Below are 26,092 nucleotides of genomic sequence, written 5' to 3' on the forward strand. Positions count from 1 at the left end.
TATTTATATAGTCCGTTTGAGTTTTATAAATCACTAGTTTTGCCTGTTTAGCGAACAGAAACGGCTATCAGAGTGACTTAGGAACCATAATATTGTAAAACAACCAGGCAAAGTGGCTTCTACAGGAACGATTCCCATCGATCTAGACAGACAGGGGAACAGTTGTGGCTGATTTTAAAAATGACAAAATAAATAAATAAGATAAGTAAATTAATGAATATAAATGAAAATAACTGAAAACAATAAATGAAAAAAAGGGATGAAACACATTAATGCATCCACGGAGTTCAAACCCTGAGCAGTTTGGGCAATGTGAAGACACAACTTCATTCTCTAAGACATTTTACAATTTAGTTACACAAGTAACACATTTACATGATACAGATAGAGTGATAAATAAAAAAATAAATATGCATACAGCCTTTTTATACATCAGTCAATGTGTGACAGGTGACCTCAGCAATGCATCGAATAGGATGACACTGCCACTCTTTTGACTATGATTTCAAAAATGTGTGACAGAAGGTAAGGGTTTCCCTGGATTTTATTCAATTTACTTCAGTTCGACGAAGGTCTAAATCTTTTATATAGTTGTTCTTTTTTCCAATCTTTCATAAATCTGCTCTCTTGACAGTTCTTTGACAGTTTTGTCAGAGGTTTGATCAGACCTCATTTGTATTTATTAAAACAAATATTTATCGTACATTTTAATGATAGGAATGTGATTCGCTTTTGGTTTTGTGTCCGCTATTGTACAAGTCGCGTTCAAAACGATTTGGTTAAAAAGGGAGAAAATCTTTCAGTAAAAGGGAGAATTGAATTATCCATTCTAACCAATAGCCTCATCAACATATGCAGTTTGGTCTTTGTAAGCATATGCACGTATAATATATAGTTATCATTGTGATATCACGATATGTTTTAAAAATACTTGATTATAAAATATGTAGACTTCTGGTTCAATTTGCCTTTAAACCTTACAATACCATTAAAAGCCCCGAATCTCCAGTCCAGTCTTCAGATGAAGAAGAAGAATTGAATGGTAATGGAATTTTCCAATTAAAACACGACAATTTTTGTTTTTGTCAGTAATGTATACAGAATACCACGTTGTGGAAAATTAGTTTTATAATGGGAAAACGGATAGTATTACCTTTTAAGAAACAATACATCACATTTTGAATAAAACAGTCATGTCGATATATTTTACGTGATCATGCTCTGTACATTGATTTAGATTTTGAAGGGCAAACAATTTTGAATTTGGTTCCTTTGTCTGGTTTGTTAATATAGTTTGTGCACTGATGGAAAACTTCACATCTTCACGTCTTGTTTGGTCAAACGGTTTTTTTCTTGCAGTCAGTAGGTATAGCCAGTAAAACAACCATTTCGGGTCTGTTAGAAAAACAGAAAATTAAAAAGAGGTACACTTTCAGCATCCGAGATTGGTCCCTAACAATTTTATTCGTTATCTTTTACCAGAGGCGAATCCTGAAATTTTGACATGGGGAGGCTGGATTGAGTGGTTCCAGGCGACTACTTTCTCATTTTAGTAAAAAATTGAACATCAAAGCAACAAAAGTTTCCAAAGCTAGTTTGCCTGTCCATGGGACTTGTTCAATGAATCCCTTAAATGCAACTTGAGAAGTATCATGCCTCTTTGCAAAAAAAGTTGTTAACTTTTTGTAAAGTTATAAATGAAATTCACAGAAAAAAAAAACAGTGATTGCTGCATAGAGAATCGTCCCATTGAAAATTCCTAGTTCTCTGAAATCACTATATACTAGACAGTCTTGGTCACCAAGGTAGTCGTTTGGATGTCCACTATTCCAATAATACAGATTTGTTGAATCTTGTACAGATGATCCATTCCACACAAAGAAACCTTCATCCTGTAGATTCGTACCTCCAATCCAAATATTCACTGACAGTAGTTTGTGGGCATTTAAAATGCAGATACAGGATTTAACATTAAACATCATTAAAAACAAAGAGCTACGTTAACAGCTATGCAATAAACACTACTCAGAATATCATAGCACAACGTTATCTGCGGGATAAATCGTAATCAAATGGATTACTTGTGTACTATTGTTCGTTTGGGTCCAATTTTCGTGGTTTTCGTGGGCATGCCAAGCCACGAAATTTGGTTCCCACCGAAAAAGAGAATCCCATTGATGCTTATACTGAAAACCTCAAAACCCCGAATTCAAGAATCCACGAACTTGCGTTTCTTTCCAAATCCACGAAAATTGATATCCACGAATTGAAATACTTTCTCAGTAAATAGCATTACACTCATTCACTGGATAACTTCCTCTAGGGGTAAAATTGGATATACTGAAGTAAAGGCAGAGTTCGACTCGTAAAACATATTTTTCACTAATGTAGGTGCATAAGTTTTACTTGGTACTTGTATCGGGAAGCGGATAAACTTTTAAGTAATATTGGTCGTATTCTCACAGGCTACACGTTAGCGTTTTAATCCAACAATTGTTAACTAGAGGCTTCCATTCCAGGAGTCTGCATTGCCCACCTAGTTCATTTTTCTCTTTCAAGGGCGATAACTCTAGTAAGGAGTCGTTCACCCCACATTGATATTAGAGGGCCTTAATTTTCTTACAGATGATTTTATCAATAAAAGTCTCTTTTTATCTATTTTTTTTCATGATATTGCTCGAAAAATGGAAAATACGTCATTGTTCACCTTTCGAGGGTATTTACTGTAACAAAAGAGTCGTATTACAGCTTTGAGCCGATGGACTTATCTTTATGAATGTCCATTTTTGTTTTCATTTATTGCTTATTTATATTACCGCCAGTCTCTACAATTTTTTGAAAGATAACCTTATAAAAACAATGCCCTTGTTTTTATAATTGATTTAGTTCATAGAACCAATGTTCAGCATAGCTCTCGTAGAGTGCAGATTACCTCGAAGGAGAGCTTTATCCGTTGTGTCTTTTCGAGCGTGGTTTTTGGTCTTGGCCTACAGATTCAAGGTGTTAGATTAGTTATTCACTGGTACCTACCAAAAATAATTATAGGGTATTGACAGGAAATTAGACGGGCAGGAAAAGATGGATCAAATGCTTCTGCCATATACTATTGCATATGGTAGAAGTATGCTCAAGAACGAACTGGTCAAAATTTAATAACTTTAGCAAAAATGTGTTAAATGAAAAGCAATGTTTGCGACAAGGCATGATGGACGTCGTTATTCATGAGTGTCATCTAGGTTATCTACAAATACATGTAGTATTTCATATACAATACACTTTGACAACCGACCCTTTAAATTGTCAACAGTTTTTCCTCTCACACACTTTTTTTGGAAATATTACATCTGTAAAATGGAGGTAAAAATGTAAAACCACTAGAAATTTCTGTACAATATGATATTTTTATATGATAACATGTGGAAAAGATTTGGATACAAGCTCCCTTTTTACGATAAACGATGTGGGATACATGGTTTACGATATACGATAAAAATGTAAGATTACACGATCCGAGTACTGTAATTCCCTTCCCTCTGGAAGTGATTACAAAAATGTGTGAGTTATACATACATGCAAACTAACATTTTCAATCAACAATGAATTCTCCTTGAAAATTGTGTATTTACATTTCTACAAAAGGAGAACTCTCTATAGTTGTCCGAAACGTAAATGGTATGTCTAGAGGTACTCGAATATGCTAAAAACCCGGGCCAAGACAATTGGCCTTGTAGTATGAAATTTTCGATATGGCAGTTTTATTCGTATTTAGTAAAACATATCTATAGTTATTCAAAATATAACGTCTTGACAAAGTTTTTGCTGAACAATTACCAATTTTAGTTATACAAAAGTATTCACCTTCCGACAATAGTAGTAGTTAAGTATACATGTATAAAAAAATATGTTACTAGAGATTAGCTGAAAAGGCTAATTCAAAATGTCATAACCGTTCGAGCTTGGCATAAATCGGGAAATGTTTGTCAAAAATTTGTATTTTTTTTTTGTCATTGTATTCCAATATTAATGCGAAAGAAAGTGGTTCTTTCAGTTTTAGGAAGGCAGTGTTATTGGACATAATTTAGTCAAATGAGGTTATTATTTTAAGGAGTACAAAAATAATCAGGGGAACCAAGATTCTAGTGGAAATCAAAAGAATGCAATCTAGGAATAAAGACCAGACAGGGAAAACAGACACACGCAACATGAAATAACCAAATTAACAAGTAAAAAGAAACAAAAGTAAATGAGCAACTCGGATTCCACTAAAAACTGGGAGCATGGATTAGATGCACAATCAGTTTTATATTGTACTGACTAATTATTGAACATGACTTTTACAATTAAGTTTGAATTGTTGTTTTTGTTTATTTTATAATAGTTATTTTTTTTCGAGTAGGGTTAAGCGTTTTGATTGATATTGTTTAAAGAGTATTAAAATGTTATTCGTCTTCAATTACTCTTTCTTTGCAATTTTGCCACTTTCTATTTACTTTATCTATTTAATATATCTGTCCTTTTATATCATTAAATTGTGAGCGCTGAGACAAATCTAAGCAATTGCTGCTATATCGTTTATAAGTTTAAGGGTGTCGACATGAGGTGGTCTATATAAACCACCAACATGAACGGTTCTGAAAAAAATAATTTTGAAGAGATATTTATATTTTCATTTTTGGCATTGGTGCATTGATCTTTAATTCTTGATGTCAATTGTTTTAAAACAAGTTTTATTCCATACATGTTCTGACTGAGAATGTGACTTCCAAGATGTAGTAAAATCACTTTAATTTTAGAAACCCAAAGGTTCGTGAAAGCGTGTGCATTGTATGGGAGATAACTCAAGCGGTAATATATCCTAGCTTTGAAAAAGATTCCGGGGTTGCCTTTCTTTTAACAATTCACAATAGAATAAGCGTTAGATCATTCTTTTTTGACAAATTATTGCAGAACGCCAAATACAATGAAGATTAATATTTCAGCGAATGTTCCATCTTTTAGTATGACCAGTCCAAATACAACAAAAAACCGCCTCGGTGTTCTCGCCTTAAATGCTGGGGAGGAGGGTCATGGGTTCAATCCTCAACTGATTAACGCTGAAAGCTTTGAAACTGGTAGTCACTGTTTCTCCGATGTTTGTATATGTATACAAAGCCATTCTTATGACAGACCTCGTGCTCATGGTAGGGAATCGGTCTTTGCATGATGTTAAAACCAACGAATATTTATTAACACACTACATTTGATTAGTCTCCGGTTTCCGTGCTTTTGCATATGGCTCTCTTCTTGATTTGTTTGAAAAACACAATTACGGCAGACCTTAAATAACTTTCTCTTCGATTTCTATAATGCTAATAACAGTGAGCTCTCTGCGTAATTTTAATCAACAACGCCATTGTTAAGAAATACCCTGTAATCCTCACGAACTGGCAAGTATATTCCATTTTCCCCTGATGCAGATGTTTCGATAATCTTTGAGAATAGCAGATACACGAATTTGTAGATTTGAAATTAATTGTCAATTGTTCTACGTTTTATCGTCCGTCTACGATAAAATCTTTAACTTCAAAACTATCGTCTCTATGCCGCGGAATGTGAATATCGATTCACGATGATTGATTGCGATGGAGTGTTAAGGCACGCGTCCCTGTAGGGGAGATAACTTTGACTGAGGGTAACATGGGTTTTTCTAATTAAACTTCAGAAAAATGCATCCAAGGCCATTGTTTTGCGCCTATCCAAAAATGACTCATCGGCCTCGCTCATCATTTTTAAGTCATGTAAATATGATGGTGTGGTGGGTACTTTTTTTTTAAAGTTGAACAAAAATAAAACACCTAACGAGTCTACTTTTAAAGAAAAACAAACAAAGCATAACGGTGAGCAAAATTCGAACAGATTACTCGAGATCGTATGCCTATAAACAGGACAACACATGAAAATGTACCTTGACCGTTGAAAAAGATATCAATTATTATATATGAAATATTTCTATTTCAAATCCCCTGTTTAATCAGATTGCTAAATTAAAATCACTGATTTGAGAATACATTGAAAATACAGCGTAAGTACCACTCCAGCTAAGAATCATGCAAAATGTGATACATGGTTGGACAGCCTACATATTTTTATTTTTGATTTTTTGTTTAAAATGCTTAAGTAAACAGAAAATTGTATGTGGATTCTCATAGAACCCTTGTTCATAAGCGATAAAAATTATATAGAATGCGCTGCAGAATTCAAAATAACGGGAGATACAATGTAACTCTGTAAATAACACTAAAATACAATAGAAACTGTTAGATTTTCAGTGTGAAGTATCTCCTAAGAGCAGACGGATTGGAATGAATAATTATGCATGTCATCATGAAGACATATAAAGCAACTTTGTAAGAAAAAATAAAATGTATAGCCTTTTTGGGGTGTGACACATTTTACAGAACTGCATGATTCTTACAAAAAGACTGATATCTCTAAGAACCGATTGTACATTTTATGAGTGTTGTTTTACTCCTCTGATAAATCTCATAGATATATAGCTGCTGTGGAGACATTCTTCCTTCTTTATATCTCTCTCATAGGAACACTTTTCAAAGAAACTTTAATGAAAAAAAAACAAATCGACAAGGGTCTGATGATATACATGCTTGCTGACGAATTCTGGGTAGAACAATAATTAGTTCTTGAAATGGAAAACTTTGAAAAGAGTGGAGCCATGAAAAGACCTGGGGTAATTAAAAATGTAATTGTAATTAGCTTGTAATCAGTTACAAATTTAGAAGTAATTCAATGCAATGTGTGATTCGGCGTTTCTTTAATTACATGTAATTGTAAGTAATGTATTAATTTCAATATTCTTGCATGTAATTACTAATTTCTTTTCAATTACATGCAATTACATTGTGTCAGGTACTTAAAAGACGGTACTCAATGTCATGATATAGGTGCAAAGTCATCAGTTTTAAATGTTTGTTTGTTTATTGGGGTTTAACGTCCGAGCAGCAATATTTCAGCTATATTCAGACAATGAACATGAAATTGATGATAAAATGAACATGAAATGACCTAGACAAATGCTTCAAATCTTTAATATTTTCAGTTATCATATCGTGTAAAAAAATTCAACGGTTTAAATGAAGACAAGTGCATCAGTTCTTAATAGGTTTTATTACCAATACATACTTTTTATTTGTGCACATTTCACAATTGGATACAAGTAAAAGTATGATTGATTGATTATCGGGGTTTAACGCAATATCTTAGCTATATTCAGGCAATGAACATGAAATGGATGATAAAATGAACTGAACATGAAATAATGATAATAATGATGAAAAGAAAAAAGTGATGGGACACAAGGATAATGGGATGGACAATTTTAATTGTCACTAGAAAAAGGGTAGAATGGGTAGGGTCAAGCAATTTCGCCTCCTGTGGCGGAATGCAAAGGTTCCTACTCCTATCGAATACCCACAGCAGGGTTCTTTAACATGCGAGGAACGTGGCATCTTACCCAAAACGGTCCACCACTATGGTTTGAGGTCAGATTTTCCGTATTATAATCTGACAACCCCAGCATATAACACGCTAGGGGTACCCCATTCCACCAACTTGGGCACACAACCTAGTTACTCTGTTGGCAGAGCGCCCAACCCCGGCTAGGGTGCTGAGCACTATTTAGTCGCCTTTTACGACAGGCTTAAGTCAAGCGCCTTAGGCCACTCGGCTTTTCGCTGGCCGGGTCATCCCTTCTCGTAGGATTAATCTAGGGTTGTGACTTAGTACACAATGTATGGTAGTACAGGGCAGTTCAATCAAAAATTCCTAACGATGTTAGAACCGTAAAATTTGCGAATCAGATTTTTGGTCGTTCCGAGACTTGTGGCAAGCCTATACATGTAGCTCCATTTTGAATTCAGATCATTTCTAGTCAACATGAATTTTAATGTTCTGGGCAAATTTGATCTACCAAAGTAAAGAGAAATCTGGAAATTTCAAGGCAAAATATCTTTACTGTTTTTCCATAATACATGTACATGTAAGTAGAAGTCTTCAAGTTACATCGAACTTTGTCACCCATATGAGGACAAGTGAAATATTGAACTATACGCAATAGACCTTTTTGTGCTAACGGTGGGCTAGTCGATGAGCATGCGCAGATCTACCGCATGCTCCATAAACACTTCCGCGAGGATTTTTTTTTTGTTCTACCCAAGCCCTACCTCGCGGAAGTGTATATTGCGCATGCTCACCAACTTACCACAAAGGATCTATTGTTAGTGGCTCAAAGTGATTTTCTGATTGAAAATTTCTTTATGACAGAATTCTATATGCAATCGCCTGTTATGAAAAGACACTCCTTGAATCGTTCGTGTTTCCCATTTTAGCGTCCGTGCATCGTTTATCGTGCGTTTACTTAACGTTTTGCGTTCGTTTAAATACACGATAAACGCACGATAGAAACAATCGTTTATTTTTGTACTTTGATTATTTCCTTAATTTAACTGTTTTTTTTATGTATTTTGCTATTATTAATTTATGTAATTTCATTAGTTTTATTTTCTATTTGTTCTGTCTTCATTATATGTCAATATTATCATTTTTCGTCGTTCGTCTATCGTGTGTTTAAACGTTTGGTGAGCGTTTAGCATGCGTTTGGGTATCGTGCGTGCGGACAATCTAAATGTCTCAAAGAGTGTATATCATTACAAACTCATTGACATTTTATTGGCTATAGATTTCTTTATATTTCTTGTGAAGTTTACAATGTAAACAAATATTCAGATATTTTGAATGAAAAATTAACATCATTAGATATCAGGGACTTGACTGAGGAGAGACTCCCGAGCTTTTCAAAATTAGCAGTGAGTTAATATGAAAGTGACTCAAATTTACGAAATGGTTTGCTATACGCGCCTAGGCCTCTAACACTACTGGAGTAGTGGAAAAGGTCAAGGACGTTGGGAAGGGTTAATTGCGTTGATTTTTTAAGTTCATACGAAGCCATGATAAATTATTTTCAAGTAATTGACAGATTTAAAGGAATTAAATCAGCAAATTCAGATAAAACATTTTTTGAAAATAGAAAAGGTTGATCTAAGTGACATTTCGATGAAAACTTAATCTCGTATAACGATTTTTAACAAGAGATTCTTTGAATATTTATGTTTTACTTTGTAAATCATTCAGATCGTAGATTTCTCTGGTAATGAGGAATCTAGAAGTTTGATATTTTACTGATATTTCAAATTATTTAAGGTTATCTATGCTAATTGGTCTTAAACAAAAACAAATTGAGTCTTCCTAAAGAAATTCTAGAACAAAAATAAAAAACCAAGTTGATTTATTATTTGGTTGTCTGGTACTATAGGTTTGAATTATGAAATCCAAGAATTCAACGGCAAATCAAATACAATTTATAGTTCTTTATTACAAGAACTGAAGGAAAAAAGTGAATTCTTTATATTTCGTCTACATTGGACGTGCCATTTTATGAGTAACTGGGCGGATGTTTCTTGATAAGCACAGGATGCTTACCCTACCGGTACACCTTGTCTATAAATCTACATTTATTTCTTTGTATGTTTATGTTTATTATTATTTTTGTAGGTTGAGTTATGCCGTATGGTGTGTTATCCCTCTCTATAGTCATCAAACACACCATAATACTACAGTCAGTCTTTACCATTTCAAGTAACATTTTGTTTTAGAAAAACTGGAGGACGCCAGGTGAGCCAGACCTTATTCGCCATTGATAATTTATTCCTATGATATATGGCACGTTTGGTTTATCAACAACGTGTCAAACCTAAGAATATGGGCTTTATCGACCCATAAATTGAAAATCTAGAAACTGGAAAAGGCCAACTTATAGTTTATACTTCAGTTACATATAAATGCAGTTTTTCGTAGAGTTCTGTAAACATTCATCTGGGTGTTCCATGTAAACTGTTATCGAACCTAAATATTACGCAAACTGGCGCACTGATACAATGCATCAGAAATTTGTGTGTGTGTGTTGTGTGTGTGTGTGTGTGTGTGTGTGTGTGTGTGTTTATTGAATTTAATTATTAAAAATAAATCCAAGAGTTAATATTAATAATTTACAACAATTACCTTGTGTTTATAAACGTTTGAATTCGATCACCGTACTTTTTTTATCTCAATTTTTTGCATATTGACGATCAGATGAGACATAATTATTCAAACGATCGATAAAAATTGATTCAGTAAATGAGTTCTTTGATTATATGTTTGCTTCCAAAAAGATAATTGTAAACGTTAATTTTCTGTTTTTAAACGTAAGAGCATTGTTAGTCTTTAGAAATCGATTAATCAACAACGAATCTCCCTTGATCTCCATTGTGTGACATGCCATTTTACCCCAAAATATTCTTTACCAGAAGTGGAGAAAAATCTAAACTGACGAGTTTTTATCCTAACTTAGAAGTCCTTTTAAGTCATTAAGTCATTCTGATACGAAATTAATGCTTTTATATTAAAACAAATAATTTGATTCGATAAACATGAATAATTGACCATGTTAAACTTGAGGAAGTAATTTTTGCGATCCGAAAACCTTAAAATCCCCCTTATACTCTAATGAAAGTACAATTAATTTTGTTCATGCGAACTCCAACATATCATAGCGTGCATGAAATTGTTAAGTATGTGCACCATCCGGTGTAAGTTAATACCATTGCCATGAAAAGTAAATTAAGATCACACCTTAATGTCCCGAAGCCTGCTGGACTCATTTCACGGGATGATAGTGTCAATAATATCAGATACTCTAGAATCACATCCTCAAAGACACGGGATGACTGCAAAATAAACAGTGTGTGTTTTTACGAAACTAACATTAAAAGAATGACGCTAATTGGCGTTTCATTTCGTATCTTTGCAACAATGATGCGAGAAAAGTGCAAATCTTCCGGCAGTAAATTGCTACAAAAAATTCTTATGAAGTGTTTTCTTTCAATTAATTTCTTCTTTGTGAGCAACATTGATTACAAAACTGAATTTCGGCTAAAGTGTATCATTTTGTGTTATACTTATTTAGTAAAGGTGTTTTCTCTCTGTTTAACTTCCACAAGTTTGAGGTTATTTTTTTCTTGCATCATCGTAGATGAGTAATGTACATGATATAAGTTACTTCTGCAAGTCCTGAATCCAAAATCAAATTCCATACTCATATTTTCTAAAGTTTGTTCAAATAACTATGTCTGATTCTGCTGGCGATGAAGGCAGAGCAAGGAGCAAGAAAGGGTACAAAACATTAATAAAATATATATCTAAGCAAACAACCAGGCCTTCTTCCTACACACAAAAAGTAACACAGACCACTGATAGTATGTGTGTGTGTGTGTGTGTGTGTGTGTTTGTGTGTGTGAAGCCTATATAGGCAGGGTGTGCAGATGTTTATATTAGCACCCCTCTTCTTTATTGGAAAATTTGTCATTTTCATTGGTGAATTTGACAAAACAATTTCCTAATAACCCCCCCTTTTTCTGGGGAACCCCTTCCTTTCGAAGTGGCTGGATTCATTTTTTGATTTTCACACTGATTCTGCTTAATTTACACCATTTATACACCTAGTTGTTAAAATTACGTCTTTAAATGCCCAAAATAGCTTTCCATTGTTTTAAAGTTTACACAATGCAGCATATGCAAGTTATTTGTCAGAACAAATTTATCTACTTGACACGGACAACGCTCCGAGATATATAAATCTCCATATCAATACGATGAAAGTGTGTTAAATTAAGGCATTGTCCCGATCCTCAGCAGGGGGTCAATATGTATGTCAGAATAACGACAATGTCAGATGTTGTATTTGTTAATTTATTGGACTTGTTTAGACAGATTGTTTATATCATTAATTTGCATAATTTGTGCATATGGTCGTAAATTTATTTATCTATCAAAACCAGAACTGGTGATGATGGAGAAAAAGAGGAGAAAACGTGAGGTAATTTTGACACTACTGTTTGCGTTTTCGACTTGGCATAAAAAACAAGACCGTTTTCTTATTTATTTTTCTTTACTCTCATACAGACGTTCAACGTTTTGGCTGATTACAAAATACTTCAACATTTCACTGTGTTGTCACTTTAATCATCACCAGTTTATTACAGTGAAACCGATCTAAACTGTTAAATTTGTTTGGTTTCCGTTCGGTTTTCGGTTTATTAATATTAAAACATATATTCAAATTTATGTGAAAGGACTTCCAAAAGTGTCAAGTTTACACGTTTTTAGTTTTTTTCAAGGATTGGTTTAGAAAGGGTTTTCTTCAGGGATCAGTTTAGAGAGCTTTCATTGTATTAATTCAATAATGATCGATTCATTAATAAGTCACCGGAAATAGGGTTAATTTTACCTTTCCGGAATTTACGATGTAGAACCATGACGATCGATTTTCATTTTGTTGTTTATTTCCGGGATGTCGAAACGCTGCATCACAACACAAAACCTTTTATTTTATGCTTTTATTAACATTTATGTCACACAGAACTAGATATTTATGTTTTTTATCGGCATTATACACAAAAAGATATATTTTCTTTTAATATTGGACTCAACCGAATGTTATTGACAAATCTCCAAAAATTAGATTAGTAGACAGAGGAACCATTCTTATGAAATCACGGAATCCCGTGACGAAACTACATATGAAAAAGCTATATGTATTGATTGTCCTTATATGATTCTGCGCACGGTTAAGGCCATTCATATTTTATTTCTTTGTTCAAAAGCTAAGCATCGTCTTTATGGGTGGCCATCGCTCTTTCTGTCGCATTATAAATGGCATAAACACATTTTTTCTGTCTATCAACAAACTACAAAATAAACCGTATCAAGTTTCTATGGCAATAAAATGGTAAAAAGAAATGCCCCTCGAGCTGGATTCCATGAAAAGGACGGACAACTTATTTACTATACATTATAGTAAAACCGACCCCGAAAGTTGTATTTATTTTAGATCTTCCATTTACAAGATTGGTTTGTAATTGGAACGCTCGGTGTTGTTTATGTTAGATTTTCTGACATAAATCCTCATAAAACCATAAAATCTCGTGTTCTTTTGAGGTTTTCTAGTACATGCTTGATTACTTCCACTTTTCCAACAAATTCTGGTGCTAAGTGTTTGTGATACAGATTAAAATAACTTCCAAACTAATTATAATGTTGTTTTTTTTAAGAAAAAAACTTATCAAATTTAGATGAAAAGATACTATTTCGCACTGTGAGCGAAGAAAGAGATTACTAACCCTTCAAGAAAACATGGCTGTACATCAAGTTTATGACGCCATATTTTAATAATGATCGTAAGTTAATTAATTCACGGGATGGAGGTACTTCTTTTAGCACATGTGATGGATGTCTTTGCACCTTTGTGCATGTACAAGGTGTTTTCGAAAATTGAAAGTAATAATTGATGTGGAAGGGAAAATGCTTGGAAGACATTTACTGTTCAATTGACGAAATTAGTTTCAATTAAGAGCAGATATAAAACATTTGACCAACCATGATAAAGATTCCGTTTTCGATTTTGTTCCCTTCCAATATTCCATATTGTACATCTACTTTCATTTGAAATACAAACAAGAAAGTACTCCTCAAGAATATTGCCATTGCACTAGTACGATAACTGTGGAAGCCGGCTTTCACATTAAAGATGCTGTCATCTGGTAACTAGGCGCGGATCCAAGTACGGGTGTGCGGGCGTATGTCCCATAAAATTGGGACTTTTTGTATGCATGGAATCTTGTTTTCCCACAAATTCTACCAAACAAAATTAACTTCTACCAACCCCGTCCCCATAGCCTGCAATCTTAGATCTGCCTTGGTTACCAAGTTTCAACATTAAATATGAAATACAAACTGACGAACAATTACAGTTGATTTTAAAATTATAAATTACCCATTCCATATGATGTTTATATTTCTTAGTTATTCCATATTCTGCAATTCTTCTTTGATAGTGGTTCCCATCTGATTCTGTTAAACTACCCTTTTCATATATTTTTCATTTGAAAAAAAATGTAACCTTTTCTTATTTAATCAGAAACATGCATGTGAAAACCCCACCGATCCAACAATATAATGTCACTCATGGATGCTTTCTCTTTTTGAAAAGGCCATTATTTATTCATGCATCACTGGTTTGCTCAAAAGTTTTAAGTATATAGAAAGTTAGAAGGAATAAGGTTTTTGACCAAGTTTGATGTCCTTGAAATGTTCAGTTTCAGTGCATACATGTATATCGATGAAATTAAACTAAATTTACCAAAATGATATAGAAAAACTTGTCTTTTTTCCTTGATTCTGATGGTGCAAATAGTCAAAATTAAACTTTTAAAAATGGTGTTTTCTATATTATACCATGTTTCACACAATGCTGATTCTTTCAGAGACGCAATGAAATATAATGGAAACACCTGTCTAAATCGTGCAAATCTCCAAAAAGAGGTTGGTTTACACAGGTTTTACTACAGTACACAAAGTGATAAACGATTACATGTGTAAACTGATTTTACGATTTACCAGTTTAAAGCATCTCTTTTTGTGATTCACAGTGCGTTTTGAATTTGTATAAACCAGACACCTGTGTAAACGAAACGAAACCTGTACAGTCAGAAAGGGGTTCGGTTTAGACAGGTCTCAATGTAAATCAATGAACTTTCTGATCCTGTCAAAAACTTCTCATTTAAAGCGAAACAAACATCTTGAAGTGGGATATTACAACTGGATTTTTTTCCCTAAATAAAGTTGCACTGTTTTTTCTTTTGAAGAAAACAAATTTTATACAACTCCTTTTCTAAGGATAGGTATAATGTGTGTTCCCCTATAAAAAGTGCAAGAGGATTTATATTTGCCGTTTATTTTACGAAAACTTGAGCTCATCAGCAATAACGTGCATTGATTGAATAGACCTTACCCAATGCATCAAAAGTGTTGCTAACACCCTTTACTAATTAAGATTTCTACTCTCTGATGTGAGTGATTATATTGTCTTAATATTGCAGTAATTTTCATACAAAAAGTTTTCTCTTTTATTAAAGTAGATCTTTCACACCTGTTTAACCCTTATTTATCTAAATTAAAAACACCTATCGTTTAATTAAGCAGTGTTTATCGCTGCAGAAAATGCATCACTGGCTGCAGATGCTTCAATTATTCTTGATTAATTTTAAAAGGCGCATTGAAAGACACGTGTCGGCGGGAAAGGGGGGATAATAAGATTACTGCGATAAACCCAACTTGTTTATTTTCTTTTAACACGCTAGAAATAAATAATGAAGGTAAAATCGGTTTAGTTAATTGTTCTTAGAATATTTCTCTCCATGTGTGCCGATTGTTAGATTAAATTATCGAGCATGTGCATGTTCTAAGTGAAACGGAAGCCATTTGTAGATGCCAGGAACGATAAGTGAAAAAGAAAACATTTGTTGTAAACATCTATCGTCGTGCTGGGCATTACTGAATACTTCAGTGAGTTCTAACCATCGTTTTTATGTTCTTTTTAAAACAATGCTAACTTAGTTTGTAAATACACCACGTTATAACTTTGAACAGCTTTCAACAATTACGCAATCATACTGTGTATACGTAGGACAAGGACTGGGTTGACACAAATTTGTATAGACAATCAGCCTGCCTGAAATCTACAACACGTTTAAGACAAATATATATTTAAAAATGTTTATATAAAAATAAAACTTAATTGACTATTGTGCAACTTAATCCAGATACCAGACACCTAATTGGCAAAACTAATCACCAAACTCTCAGATTAATATCAATCATACAACAAACTAAGTAATCGATTGGAGATCTTAATTCATCGATCAGTAATCATTGAAATCTCTGGACGGTTCGAGTATTATCGAACAATTGCTCTTTTTTTCGATAATTTATTTGTTTATAATAACTTATTAAGGTTAACGATATTGATGTTATGAATTAGTAACCAAGGGAACCAAGGTTCTAGCGGTAATCAAAAGAATATAATCCGGGGACAAAGACCAGACGTGGAAAACATACAAAGTAACAAAAGAAAATGAGCAACTCGAACTCCACTGAAACCAGGGAGCATCGAGCATGTGCACCGGTAGGGTAAGCGTCCTCTGCTTTTCTAGAAAAACCCGCCGAGTTGCTCATAAAAAGTCCAGTCCGGGGTAGTCGAAAGAGGAACGAAAAACTATGACACCTTGAACAAATCAGTTTTCATGGCGCAGATGGATACACCCTAACGAATGACAAGAACAATTCCGAATGCACAGATCTGGAATGAATACATCTAGTCCAATTTAGCATAACTTCACAAACGAACTTATTTATTTTGAAAGTGATACTTTTCAATCCACTCTCTAATCGATCACACCGGTCGGGTTCAAGTTCATCCACGAAACCTCGTCCAGAATTTAGGTGGTCGACAGTTTTGTCATGAAGGTTTTTTGAAAAATTTAATTCCAAAAAATTGACAGATTGTAAGATTTGTATAAAAAATGAAGTTTTAAATTGGAAGATAATATTCAAGAAGAAAACTGTATGTATCACACATACCGTACTAAACTTTTCAGTAACACATATATTTATGTAGGTTTTTGATGGGAGAAGCAAAATTCCTGTTTGATCCCCTCCCCGCTCACCCCTGATTCTATGGTTAACAAAACGAAAAATTACAAAAAAACAATACAGGATTGCATGATTTAAATCATTTGAACGTTTCTTTTCTATCTTGTGATCCTTTGAAAGAATTTAACATTCAACTTGCACATGAAAAGTCTCAGACTCCAGTAAACACACACAATGATCTACAGTTCATCTACAAAGAAGTCAAAACATGTTCATTAGATGCTTCTGAACTAACTAACTATAGCGTAACTTACAACTACCTTAGAGCGCCATTCGTAAATCCAAGTGGAGTAATTTTAATTGATTCGGAACCATGATAAATAAATTGAATTGATAAAAGATAGTTTATCATAAAAGATGATGGTCTGCCGAGGGATTTGTATTTCCTTGTAGTAAATCTTCCGTTAATTATTATGACTAGGTTTAACTGGTAAACAGTCTTGTTTTCCCGTATTTTTAGAAATTTTAAGATCGCACTGTCTCTCTGTCTCGATCAGTTGCAGTCATCATTTAAAAGAGGCGAGTCATCGTAGTTTTTTTTCTTGGCTTAAAATCTTTGAATTGTTGGGACCCCATTTTAAAATGTTGTTAATTTCGCGCCAATTGTTTTGCAGAAATGTGCAAAAAAATATCTGACAGGAAAAAAATCCTAATTTTTAACCGCCCTTTTTAAAATCTCTAAACATCTAGATCGACATCTGTTTAATTATACTCTGATCCAGCTTTTCTCACTTCACCTTATATCGATTTTAATTACCATGACTTTCTGAGTATAGTTATGGTTTGAAAGTCGGTACAAACTTTTGAGCATACAGAGCTTCTGTCCTGAATCTGAACATAGGGAAAAGAAAGCCAAAATCAAAGATATAACACATTTCATGCTTATTTCTAATTTGAAGATTGCGTGAAGGGAACTAAGATGAGCAGGCAACAGTCTGGAAACTAGTGTTGCAAACATAGACCAGATGCCCCGACAGGGTAAACGTTGTTTCTAGGAACAACTGAATAGTGTAACACGTGATAGTTGAAAACTATGACGAAAGAAATAATTGTATTAACACCATGCATTTTATTTTTTATTTTTAGTTCGTGGCATGGTACATAATAAAACTTGGTTTTCAGAGGCGCACACAGAAATATATTAATTTTTAAAAAAAAAATGCATCCCAAGGGGCAGCGGTCGAACCATAAACATTTAGGACACACATGGACACACAATTCAATCTTTATACAGCTCTGAATTTTGATTGCGATTAAATACTTGACATAGAAAAAACTTTGTTCAAAATCGCAGCTCTCTTTTGATCCTTTATTACTTAATAAGCACAACCCTCAAAACCAATCCCAGCCTTGCTTTTGGTGTATATGACCTTTGGTACAGTTTCAAAGAGATCCATATTCTATCAGTCAAGCTAGTCATCATCTGTACATCAAGGAAATGTCCCTTTTTGGCCCCTTATTCCTAAACGGTTCAAATCACAACCCCTAAAACCAATCCAAACTTCCGTTTGTGGTATGGCACCTTGTGGTATAATGTCATAAAGATATATATACTTATACTCAAGTTATTGTCCGGACGTGAAGTGTTTGCAGACGACGACAGCATGATACCATTATATGACCGCAAATTTATTTATTTATTTATTTTGCGGTCTTATTTACAAATTGGGTCTTTTTTCAAACATTAACAAAAACAAATCGGATGCTCAAGGCTATAATTTGCTTATTTTCTCATATTCTGTACAAAATTAACATTTTTTCGAACAAAAGGCCAACCTCCGGTCTCTCTATGAGATTCCTCGTCACTTACCCGTTTCGCCCCAATTGATTATGAAAATGAAAACTTCGGTTATTTTAAGTACTTAAAATTTACATCAGGTCACATAGACTGTTCCTGTTTTGTCTACATTTTGTTTTTGAGATATACATTTCAGGTCATGACCACTCAAGAAATATTTATCCTGTGATATATTGCCGGCCAGCTGGGTATCACTAATAACCGCCGATAAATTTGAACTCATAAATTATGATTGTCTTGCGACAAGATAATGGCACCTTTTCAAAGGATATTGATGTTTTGGGGTATAGTTTAGCAGTTGGTGAGTGCCTTCAATTTTAGATAAATATCAAGATTGATGACAGGTCAGAACTAAACAATATTCAATATCAACAATCATGTAGATTGAAAACTTTGGCCAAAACTAAAGGTGAAAACCCTTAGAGAATAACCACCTGATTTACACGGTCACAATTCTCGTCTCAGGGTTTCTTGTTGTCAGAATTCCTGGTATTACTTTTTTACGTATATGTACTCTATGAGATCCTCTTTGGTCGACCTCTGACGTGATATTTTATTAGCAATACGGCGGGTGTTTCTTTAAAAGCAGAGGGCACGTACCCTACAGCGGTCACGGTCGGAACCAGAGACCTTGAAAATAGGGAATGCAAAGAGGTTCTAGAAAAAGGGGGTTCCATGCTATTATTAACATAATTTTCTACTAAAAAGGGGGATTCCGACCCCGATACCTTCTCCCTAGATCTGCCACTGAGCATGCTCCTAGTTTTAGTGGAGTACGGGTTGCTCATTTTACTTTTGTTTCATGTTCTTTGTTGTATCAAATTTTCTTGTTACAGTCATTGTTTCTGGATTATGCTCTTTTTACCTTTAAAATCAATTTTGTCTCAAACACACCCTTCCCAAATTCGAAATCCTTTTAAAAAAACTAGTGAACTCGCCATTAGAGAGCATTGAATATACCTATTTGTCGAAATTGATTACATGTACTTGTAATCGGTGGTCCCCATAGAGTGGTGAATGTTACATAACTAGAGAAAACATGTACATGCATCAACCTTATTCGACATATCTTTCATTTTAAGGTACAATTAGATTGTAAGTGTAAATTTTGTTTGATTCTCCAGCAGCCGGATCCTTGTCTTCCTTGTATGAAAATTGTGTTATGTTATGAGTATCTGGGGCAAAATTAATCAATAATAGCTTGTAAGTTGAAACTCCCTTTCCAAAATCCCTGGAAACGCAACTGTGCATTTGGAGGAGGGGTGGGGTTATACACACTTTTGTACAGTCGTGTATCATACTTAGCGAAGCAGATTCTATCCTTTCTGGAACAAAATGGACCATTGAACCTTGTAATTTAAATTACCTAGTATAACAACTAAATTTACTTAAATAAGACAAATATCGGTAAATTTTGGTCCCAGATTATACAAAGTATATGTCCATGATCCCTTTCCCAAATATCGAATGATTAAAAGGATTTTTTTATGTTGTGATATTTCAATGGATAGAAATGATGTTGTAAATGAAACGACTTTGTCACTTAATTAATGTCAGTTTTTTGACAGTAATTATGCAAAAAAATCTCCATCTGTCTCCAGCAATAACTGATTGAAGGTGTTTAAGATAAAACAGAAGCGAAATCTGTACATCTGTACTTCATAATGCAATCCAGAAAGTCACATGCCAGACGATTTACAACCTAATATCATAAAAGTGTTTATAATTATTCGGACAATTAAATAAATTAAAGCTTTACAATAACGTTGATTCTGTTCCCAAATGACCCAATAACAACAGTTGTAATAAATATCGATCGACCAATCAATGGACGTCTTATTGTAGTATGATAAATCGATTTTGAAGACAGATTCCTCTCAAATTATGAGTGAAATTTTGCAATAACGCTGACCAGATGCTGAAATAGTAGAATGTTAATCGCATTGTTTATGTGAATTTAAGTGGCCTCTCATGTCTCTGATCTCGCCTTTTACCGATAAATACATAGGGCTACCTTCCGGTTCAACTACATGTAATTTCTAGTTTTGTGTCGAGTCAACGATGGCAGTCAAACGACGATTTTGTATCATGGTGTCCTTCGAATTAAAACCCTGTTGTTGCTTCAATTTTCGTTTTTTTTGCATTTTTTTCAACATTTATTTTTAATGCTTTGCGTGTATGTTTTTCCTGAATTTTATATCTATATCATTTCAATGATATTTACAGAAATATGTTAAGAATGTAAATACAAAAGAACGTGCATGTAAACAAGACGTATAAAAATGTTCGAGGAATTTGTGGATGAATTTTGTCAGAAAAATGTGCTCACATTATGCTATGAAATTCGTTATAAACAATTTTAGAGACTCGGTTCAACTCGGTTAATGTGAAATTGAATGGCAAAGTTCAAAGGTGAATTCAAAAAGACATAACACAGAAGCATATAGCAACTAAAACCTACACCACACAAACATATTGAAAAGTAAATGAATGGGTCATTCGTGCACCAGACAGACAGTACACGTACCGCCAGATGAATGTTCTCCGTTTTTCCAGAAGCACTTGTCGTTCTGAACGTGCGTTTTATGGAGTACTCTGAAGGGAACGACAAATAAAATTGGATATACTATTATTTCAATCACCGCGGATGAATCGTAGAATTATGAAGCACAGTACATAATGTAACATTTCGTGTTATGGTGTTCTTGAGAAAACATATTCTAGTAAGTTTTTAGCACGGCAGATGTTTCTTGAAAAGCAGAGTATCCTGCACTACACCTTGTCCATATTCCTCGTTTTAAATGGAGTCCGTGTTGCTCATGCATTCTTTACTTTCTGTGTATCTACAATGTATTTGTAGTTTTTGAGCATTCCCTTGATCTAGTCTTGTTATCTGAATCATTGATAATTTTGCTTCTCGTTTTTAGCATTTTCTTTTGTCTTTACATTCTTGTTCTTTGAATAACCACTAGTCTAACATATTTTTTTATTCGAAAACTTCGCGGAGAGGCTAAGTTCTAATATATTCGTTTGCCAAGTGATACAACGGAGAGAGAAGAAAGAGACTGTGACTCCTGGTGAGCGAAAATTCGCTTTTAAGTGGTTTCGTTTTTTAATATCTTAACATTATGTGTATTGTTCTTTCTCTGCTGTCTTTTTCATTGTTCTTGATTGTTTGATTGTTGTGTTTTGACCACGGACATTTCCCTTATTTGACGATACGGTATTTCTTCTTTTTTTTTTTTAAATTCTCAATGTTTTTAAACGATAAGCAATAAGTTTCTACCATAGGTGACTAAAAAACTAAAAAAACCTACTATATACATTGCAAATTTTCGACAAACTGTACACGTTTTTCAAAGAGTAATTTCTCATCAGCAACATTAGAATTAAAGATATAGAAAGATCTAAATCCAAATTCTAAATTGATTGTATACAACACTGTATAGGTTAGAAGTTACTCAAAACATAAGCTATCGAACTAAAAAGCCAAAATCCATCACCGAGAGACAAGGAATAACTAAATGTTCTGGCCTGACAAATCGCTCTAGACTTCCAATTCTACCATATTAAATATCACCAGAAATTAATTGACATTCATTCATGATAAACACCGACATACAAAGCACAGCAATCTTAATTAATCAAGATTTTATTATCCGTTACTGTAATTAACTTTACAGAAATAGACTTGTCGAAGATATTAAAATTTGTGATTAAATGCATAACAGGCCCTAGAAAAGATCGATGTCCAAACTATGTTGTTCGCCAATTATTTCAATTTTTCTGTTCTCTTGTTCTTCTTTCTTTCTCGCGTTGTTTAAATAGTTTCGTAAGTGGGTTGTGTTTGTCGCAAATAAGGGCCTTACCTAGTCTGACCTAAAGATGCATTAATTAAAGCCTTCATTTTTGTCGTGAAAGACAAATGCCACAATTTAAAAATATAAGAAAAGGGAACGTTCCATGCTTTTATATCAATTCGCGAGATGCATACAAGTTTAACAATTCCATCAATATGAATCAAATAATGAAATAAAAACATTATTTTTTTTTTCTGGAAATTAAAGGGTAATACATTAAGACACCGAACATTTTTTTTATTCTGAGGGGATCTGGGATTTGATTTTATTCTGAGGGGATCTGGGATTTGATGCAAATATATTTTTTCTTCGTGCATGCGCAAAATTTGCATTGTTAATTCAGCAGCAACCAAAACAAATATTTCATTATTAAAAAAAATCTGTCTTGTTATATAATGGGGAAAATAAGGAATCTATCATTATTTTTATTTTTTCAATGGATGAATGAAAAAAAAAGAAAAAGATATTTTCAAAAAGAACCCAGCCCCCTCGCAAATAAAATGGTCGGTGCCTAAGTGCATGCATGTTCACAAAACATGAAACCGGTCAGTGTGATACGAACTTCTGTCGTTTTTCAATGATTGAAACGCCGTTCTATCAAATGTTACTGACAATCTCTCATTTGGCATGTATCGATCAATCATAATTGGGGTTTGATCTTTCGGTAATGTTCGATCATTCGACATCTGCAGCGATGTTCGGTCACTCAATTGAGTTCGATCATTTACTTGCAACGAAGTCCGGTCATTTGGTAGCGGAAGCACATTAAGATGACCGTAATGACTGGGATGGCTACTGTTTCTGGAACTGAGACTTTCACTGTCTGTACTGCAACCTTCCACAGCATAAACGCCATCCCAACATTTACAATATTCCTCTAAAAAACACATAAATATGGCGACTATAATTCCCCTGGAAAACATTACAAAAACAAGTAGGTATGACAATGCTTCGGTCACTGCCATCTGCGAACATGACAAATAAACGGTATATGCTACAGTCACGAAACTCAAAACACAAAAAACTTTGTACGCGCTTCGTTTTATATTCGTTGTTTCGACGGCAAGTTCTTTATTCTCGTTGTATTTTCGCTGTATTTCATACTCCCTGTATTTACAAAGGAAAGTCAGAATGCACATCCATGTAAAGAGAAGAAAAGCAGCAATTGAACCCTGTATTATCCAGAAACTTGATGTCAGGCGATCGATGTAAAGTTCACCGTCCCAACATGACAAGTTTCCGCCAAGAACCGAAACACTTAACCACGTGATTGTGACGACGGTTGGCATAAACCAGCCTAATAGACACATGACATAGTACATTCGGTTTTCGACAACAACGCCTTTGTATGTAAGCATAAGAGAAATCCCGATCACAAGCAGCCACGAAAAGATGGCGGTGGATAACAAGGTCAGGAGTACTCCGAAAGAAACACAGGTTCCTAAGTTCCGAATGATAAGATGGGAATGGAAAACCCGTCCAAGACGAACCACAAGTTCTAGAATGTCGTGAAAAATAAAGGCTGCGAAGAGATTCCGATAAAATCTCAATCTTGTCGATTGAATAACGTTACAACAACATGTAATTCCAAGCGAAACTAAAACCAAAAGTAAAGAAATTACTAGCAATGCAGAACCAAAAATATCGGCCCCATTGTAAGAAATAGGAAGTGCTCCAACGCTTATTGGAGAAGCTTCGGTAATGTTTGTAATATTCGGCGAAACGGTCTCTGTAATGTCATAAACTACATCAACGCATTCGCTGTAGTTTGTCCAACCCGGATAGAATTCATCCGGAAAAACATCATTTCCTGGATGTACGCCAACCCAAACACCGTCTAGTCCACACTCCTTCGAAGCATATGCCTGTCGTAGCACTCCTTTTCGGTTGGCTCTCGGACATGGAAGTTTCTTGACCGTACCGATTAATATAGGTGGCCAACACAAAATAGTATCCCAAGTTGCATTACAAAACAGATCGCTAGGCACTGTTAAAGCGTCTCCTTGACTTCTCAAACATTCCTCCAAACCAGATGGATAGTGGTCAATGTTTTGCATTGTCGTGTCATAAAATGAAAGGAACTATTTTTTTCTCATCAAGAATGAATTTAATTTTTGTTCAGAATCATTCCATATATATGAGGTTTTTTTTTTAACTTTGGTAAAGAATTGCTATCCTTAATATCCTTGTTTATTCAAGAATGTTTCTTTTCTACTTCCAAATCCTTGGCGTAATGCACACTAGTAACTCCAGCGTAAAAGGGTTCTTCAACTTCTTATACCAAAGATTTCAAATTATTCGAAGCGTTAATTTTTTGCTACTTAACGCATGCATCAAATTAGTTCTTATGAAATTCGACATCACCCAAAATTATACACCTTTTCTAATTGACACGAACTGCCAGATCACTTCAGCGGTGCGCCTTCCCTCGGAGGCGTGGCTTCGCAGAGAAATTATCAAATTGTGATTAACGGAGGAAAATTTGATCCAAAGCGATAAGGTTGAAACAAAGATTATTAATGACTGGAATCTGTCTCTGGCGGAGATTGTTTATTTCATTTGGTGAAAATGTTAGATAGGAAAATTAACATTAAATTGACCCGGTGCCGTAACACCAATTTAAAGGTTACGTCCTACAAGATTACGATAGACGAACAAGTACATATGATATACCACCCATGAAAAGTTCAATTTCAGAGATTTGCGGAAAGAGGTGGGAGAGGGGGCACAGGGGGGACAAAAATTTGTCCTGAAGTATATATTGAATTCACTTGAATAAAAAAACGAATTTTCTTGAAGACTGTAAATTACTCAAATAAAAATTAATTTGAAAATTTGAAGACTATGCTAGACAAACCAGTTATATCACCCATGCATGTATGTGACGGATTCAAAGATATATCAAAAGGGGTATAGAGTCACAAGGCTCTTTTTTCCTTAAGTATTAATTCGTGTGTGCTAAAGGGTGTAATTTTGCCTGAAAGATTTATTCATATTCATTTATTAAATTATACAATGCTACGTATTATGTTTAAAACGAATATCTTGATTATTTTAACTATTCTATTGGTTCTGAGTATATTTCAATATTTAACCATTTTTTAAAGTGATGATAGCAGCAAATCTCTCCCCAACCCAATTTAATTAATAACCCGTTAACCCCACTTGGTTCTCTTAATGCCAATGCTACAAGAAAAATAGACTGTCATTTGAAAGAATATTTTACGAATTGCATGTATTGTTGCTAACAAATAAACTGAATGCAGGGGCAGATCCAGACACCGAAAGGATGGATGACAACCGGGGATCTTCAGAAAAAGGGGGATAGCTAGGACATTATTTGCCATTTTTAGTCAATCCTACACATGAAAAGGACAAAATTTACGCTCCATAAATTGGAATTATAACTTTAAAGTTCTTATGGATGACGTCGAGGACTATGCAAGAAAATGGATAAAACGAGAACAAGAAGACATTGATTCTCTGTCAGAGTGGTTAAAGGCCGTGAGGTCTTTAATTTTGAAACGAATGAAAGTTGTAAGTAGGTCAATGAGTGCCAAGGCTACATCAGCTTTCAAAGACCCCGATGTAGCAAAAACATTGTCTCCTATACATGACAAATATGTTGTCGTACCAGCAGACAAAGCCCAAAAAAACATTGTTTTGCAAAACGTTTTACATCCAATGTTTATCATCAGAGGTAGACGTAGAAAATAATAACAGTGATAAGACCTATACTGCTACTACACTCTCCAAAGAAGAGATTGTGGAAAACCATAAATCTGTGCTATCC

The 26,092-nt window shown here is 34.3% G+C and overlaps 1 protein-coding gene across 1 annotated transcript; it reads right to left on the reverse strand.

Annotated features, from left to right (window-relative positions):
* Positions 1-22,075: 22,075 nt before the first annotated feature.
* Positions 22,076-24,689, reverse strand: LOC148597703 (PDF receptor-like). Its single transcript, XM_088561690.1, has one exon. The coding sequence runs from the start codon at positions 24,354-24,356 to the stop codon at positions 22,827-22,829; it is 1,530 nt and encodes a 509-aa protein (XP_088417816.1). The 5' UTR covers positions 24,357-24,689; the 3' UTR covers positions 22,076-22,826.
* Positions 24,690-26,092: the final 1,403 nt, after the last annotated feature.

The sequence above is a fragment of the Perna viridis genome, chromosome 14, assembly GCF_037379345.1.
Source record: "Perna viridis isolate PV_CMFRI_1.1 ecotype Kerala chromosome 14, ASM3737934v1, whole genome shotgun sequence".
Lineage (NCBI taxonomy): Eukaryota > Metazoa > Mollusca > Bivalvia > Mytilida > Mytilidae > Perna > Perna viridis.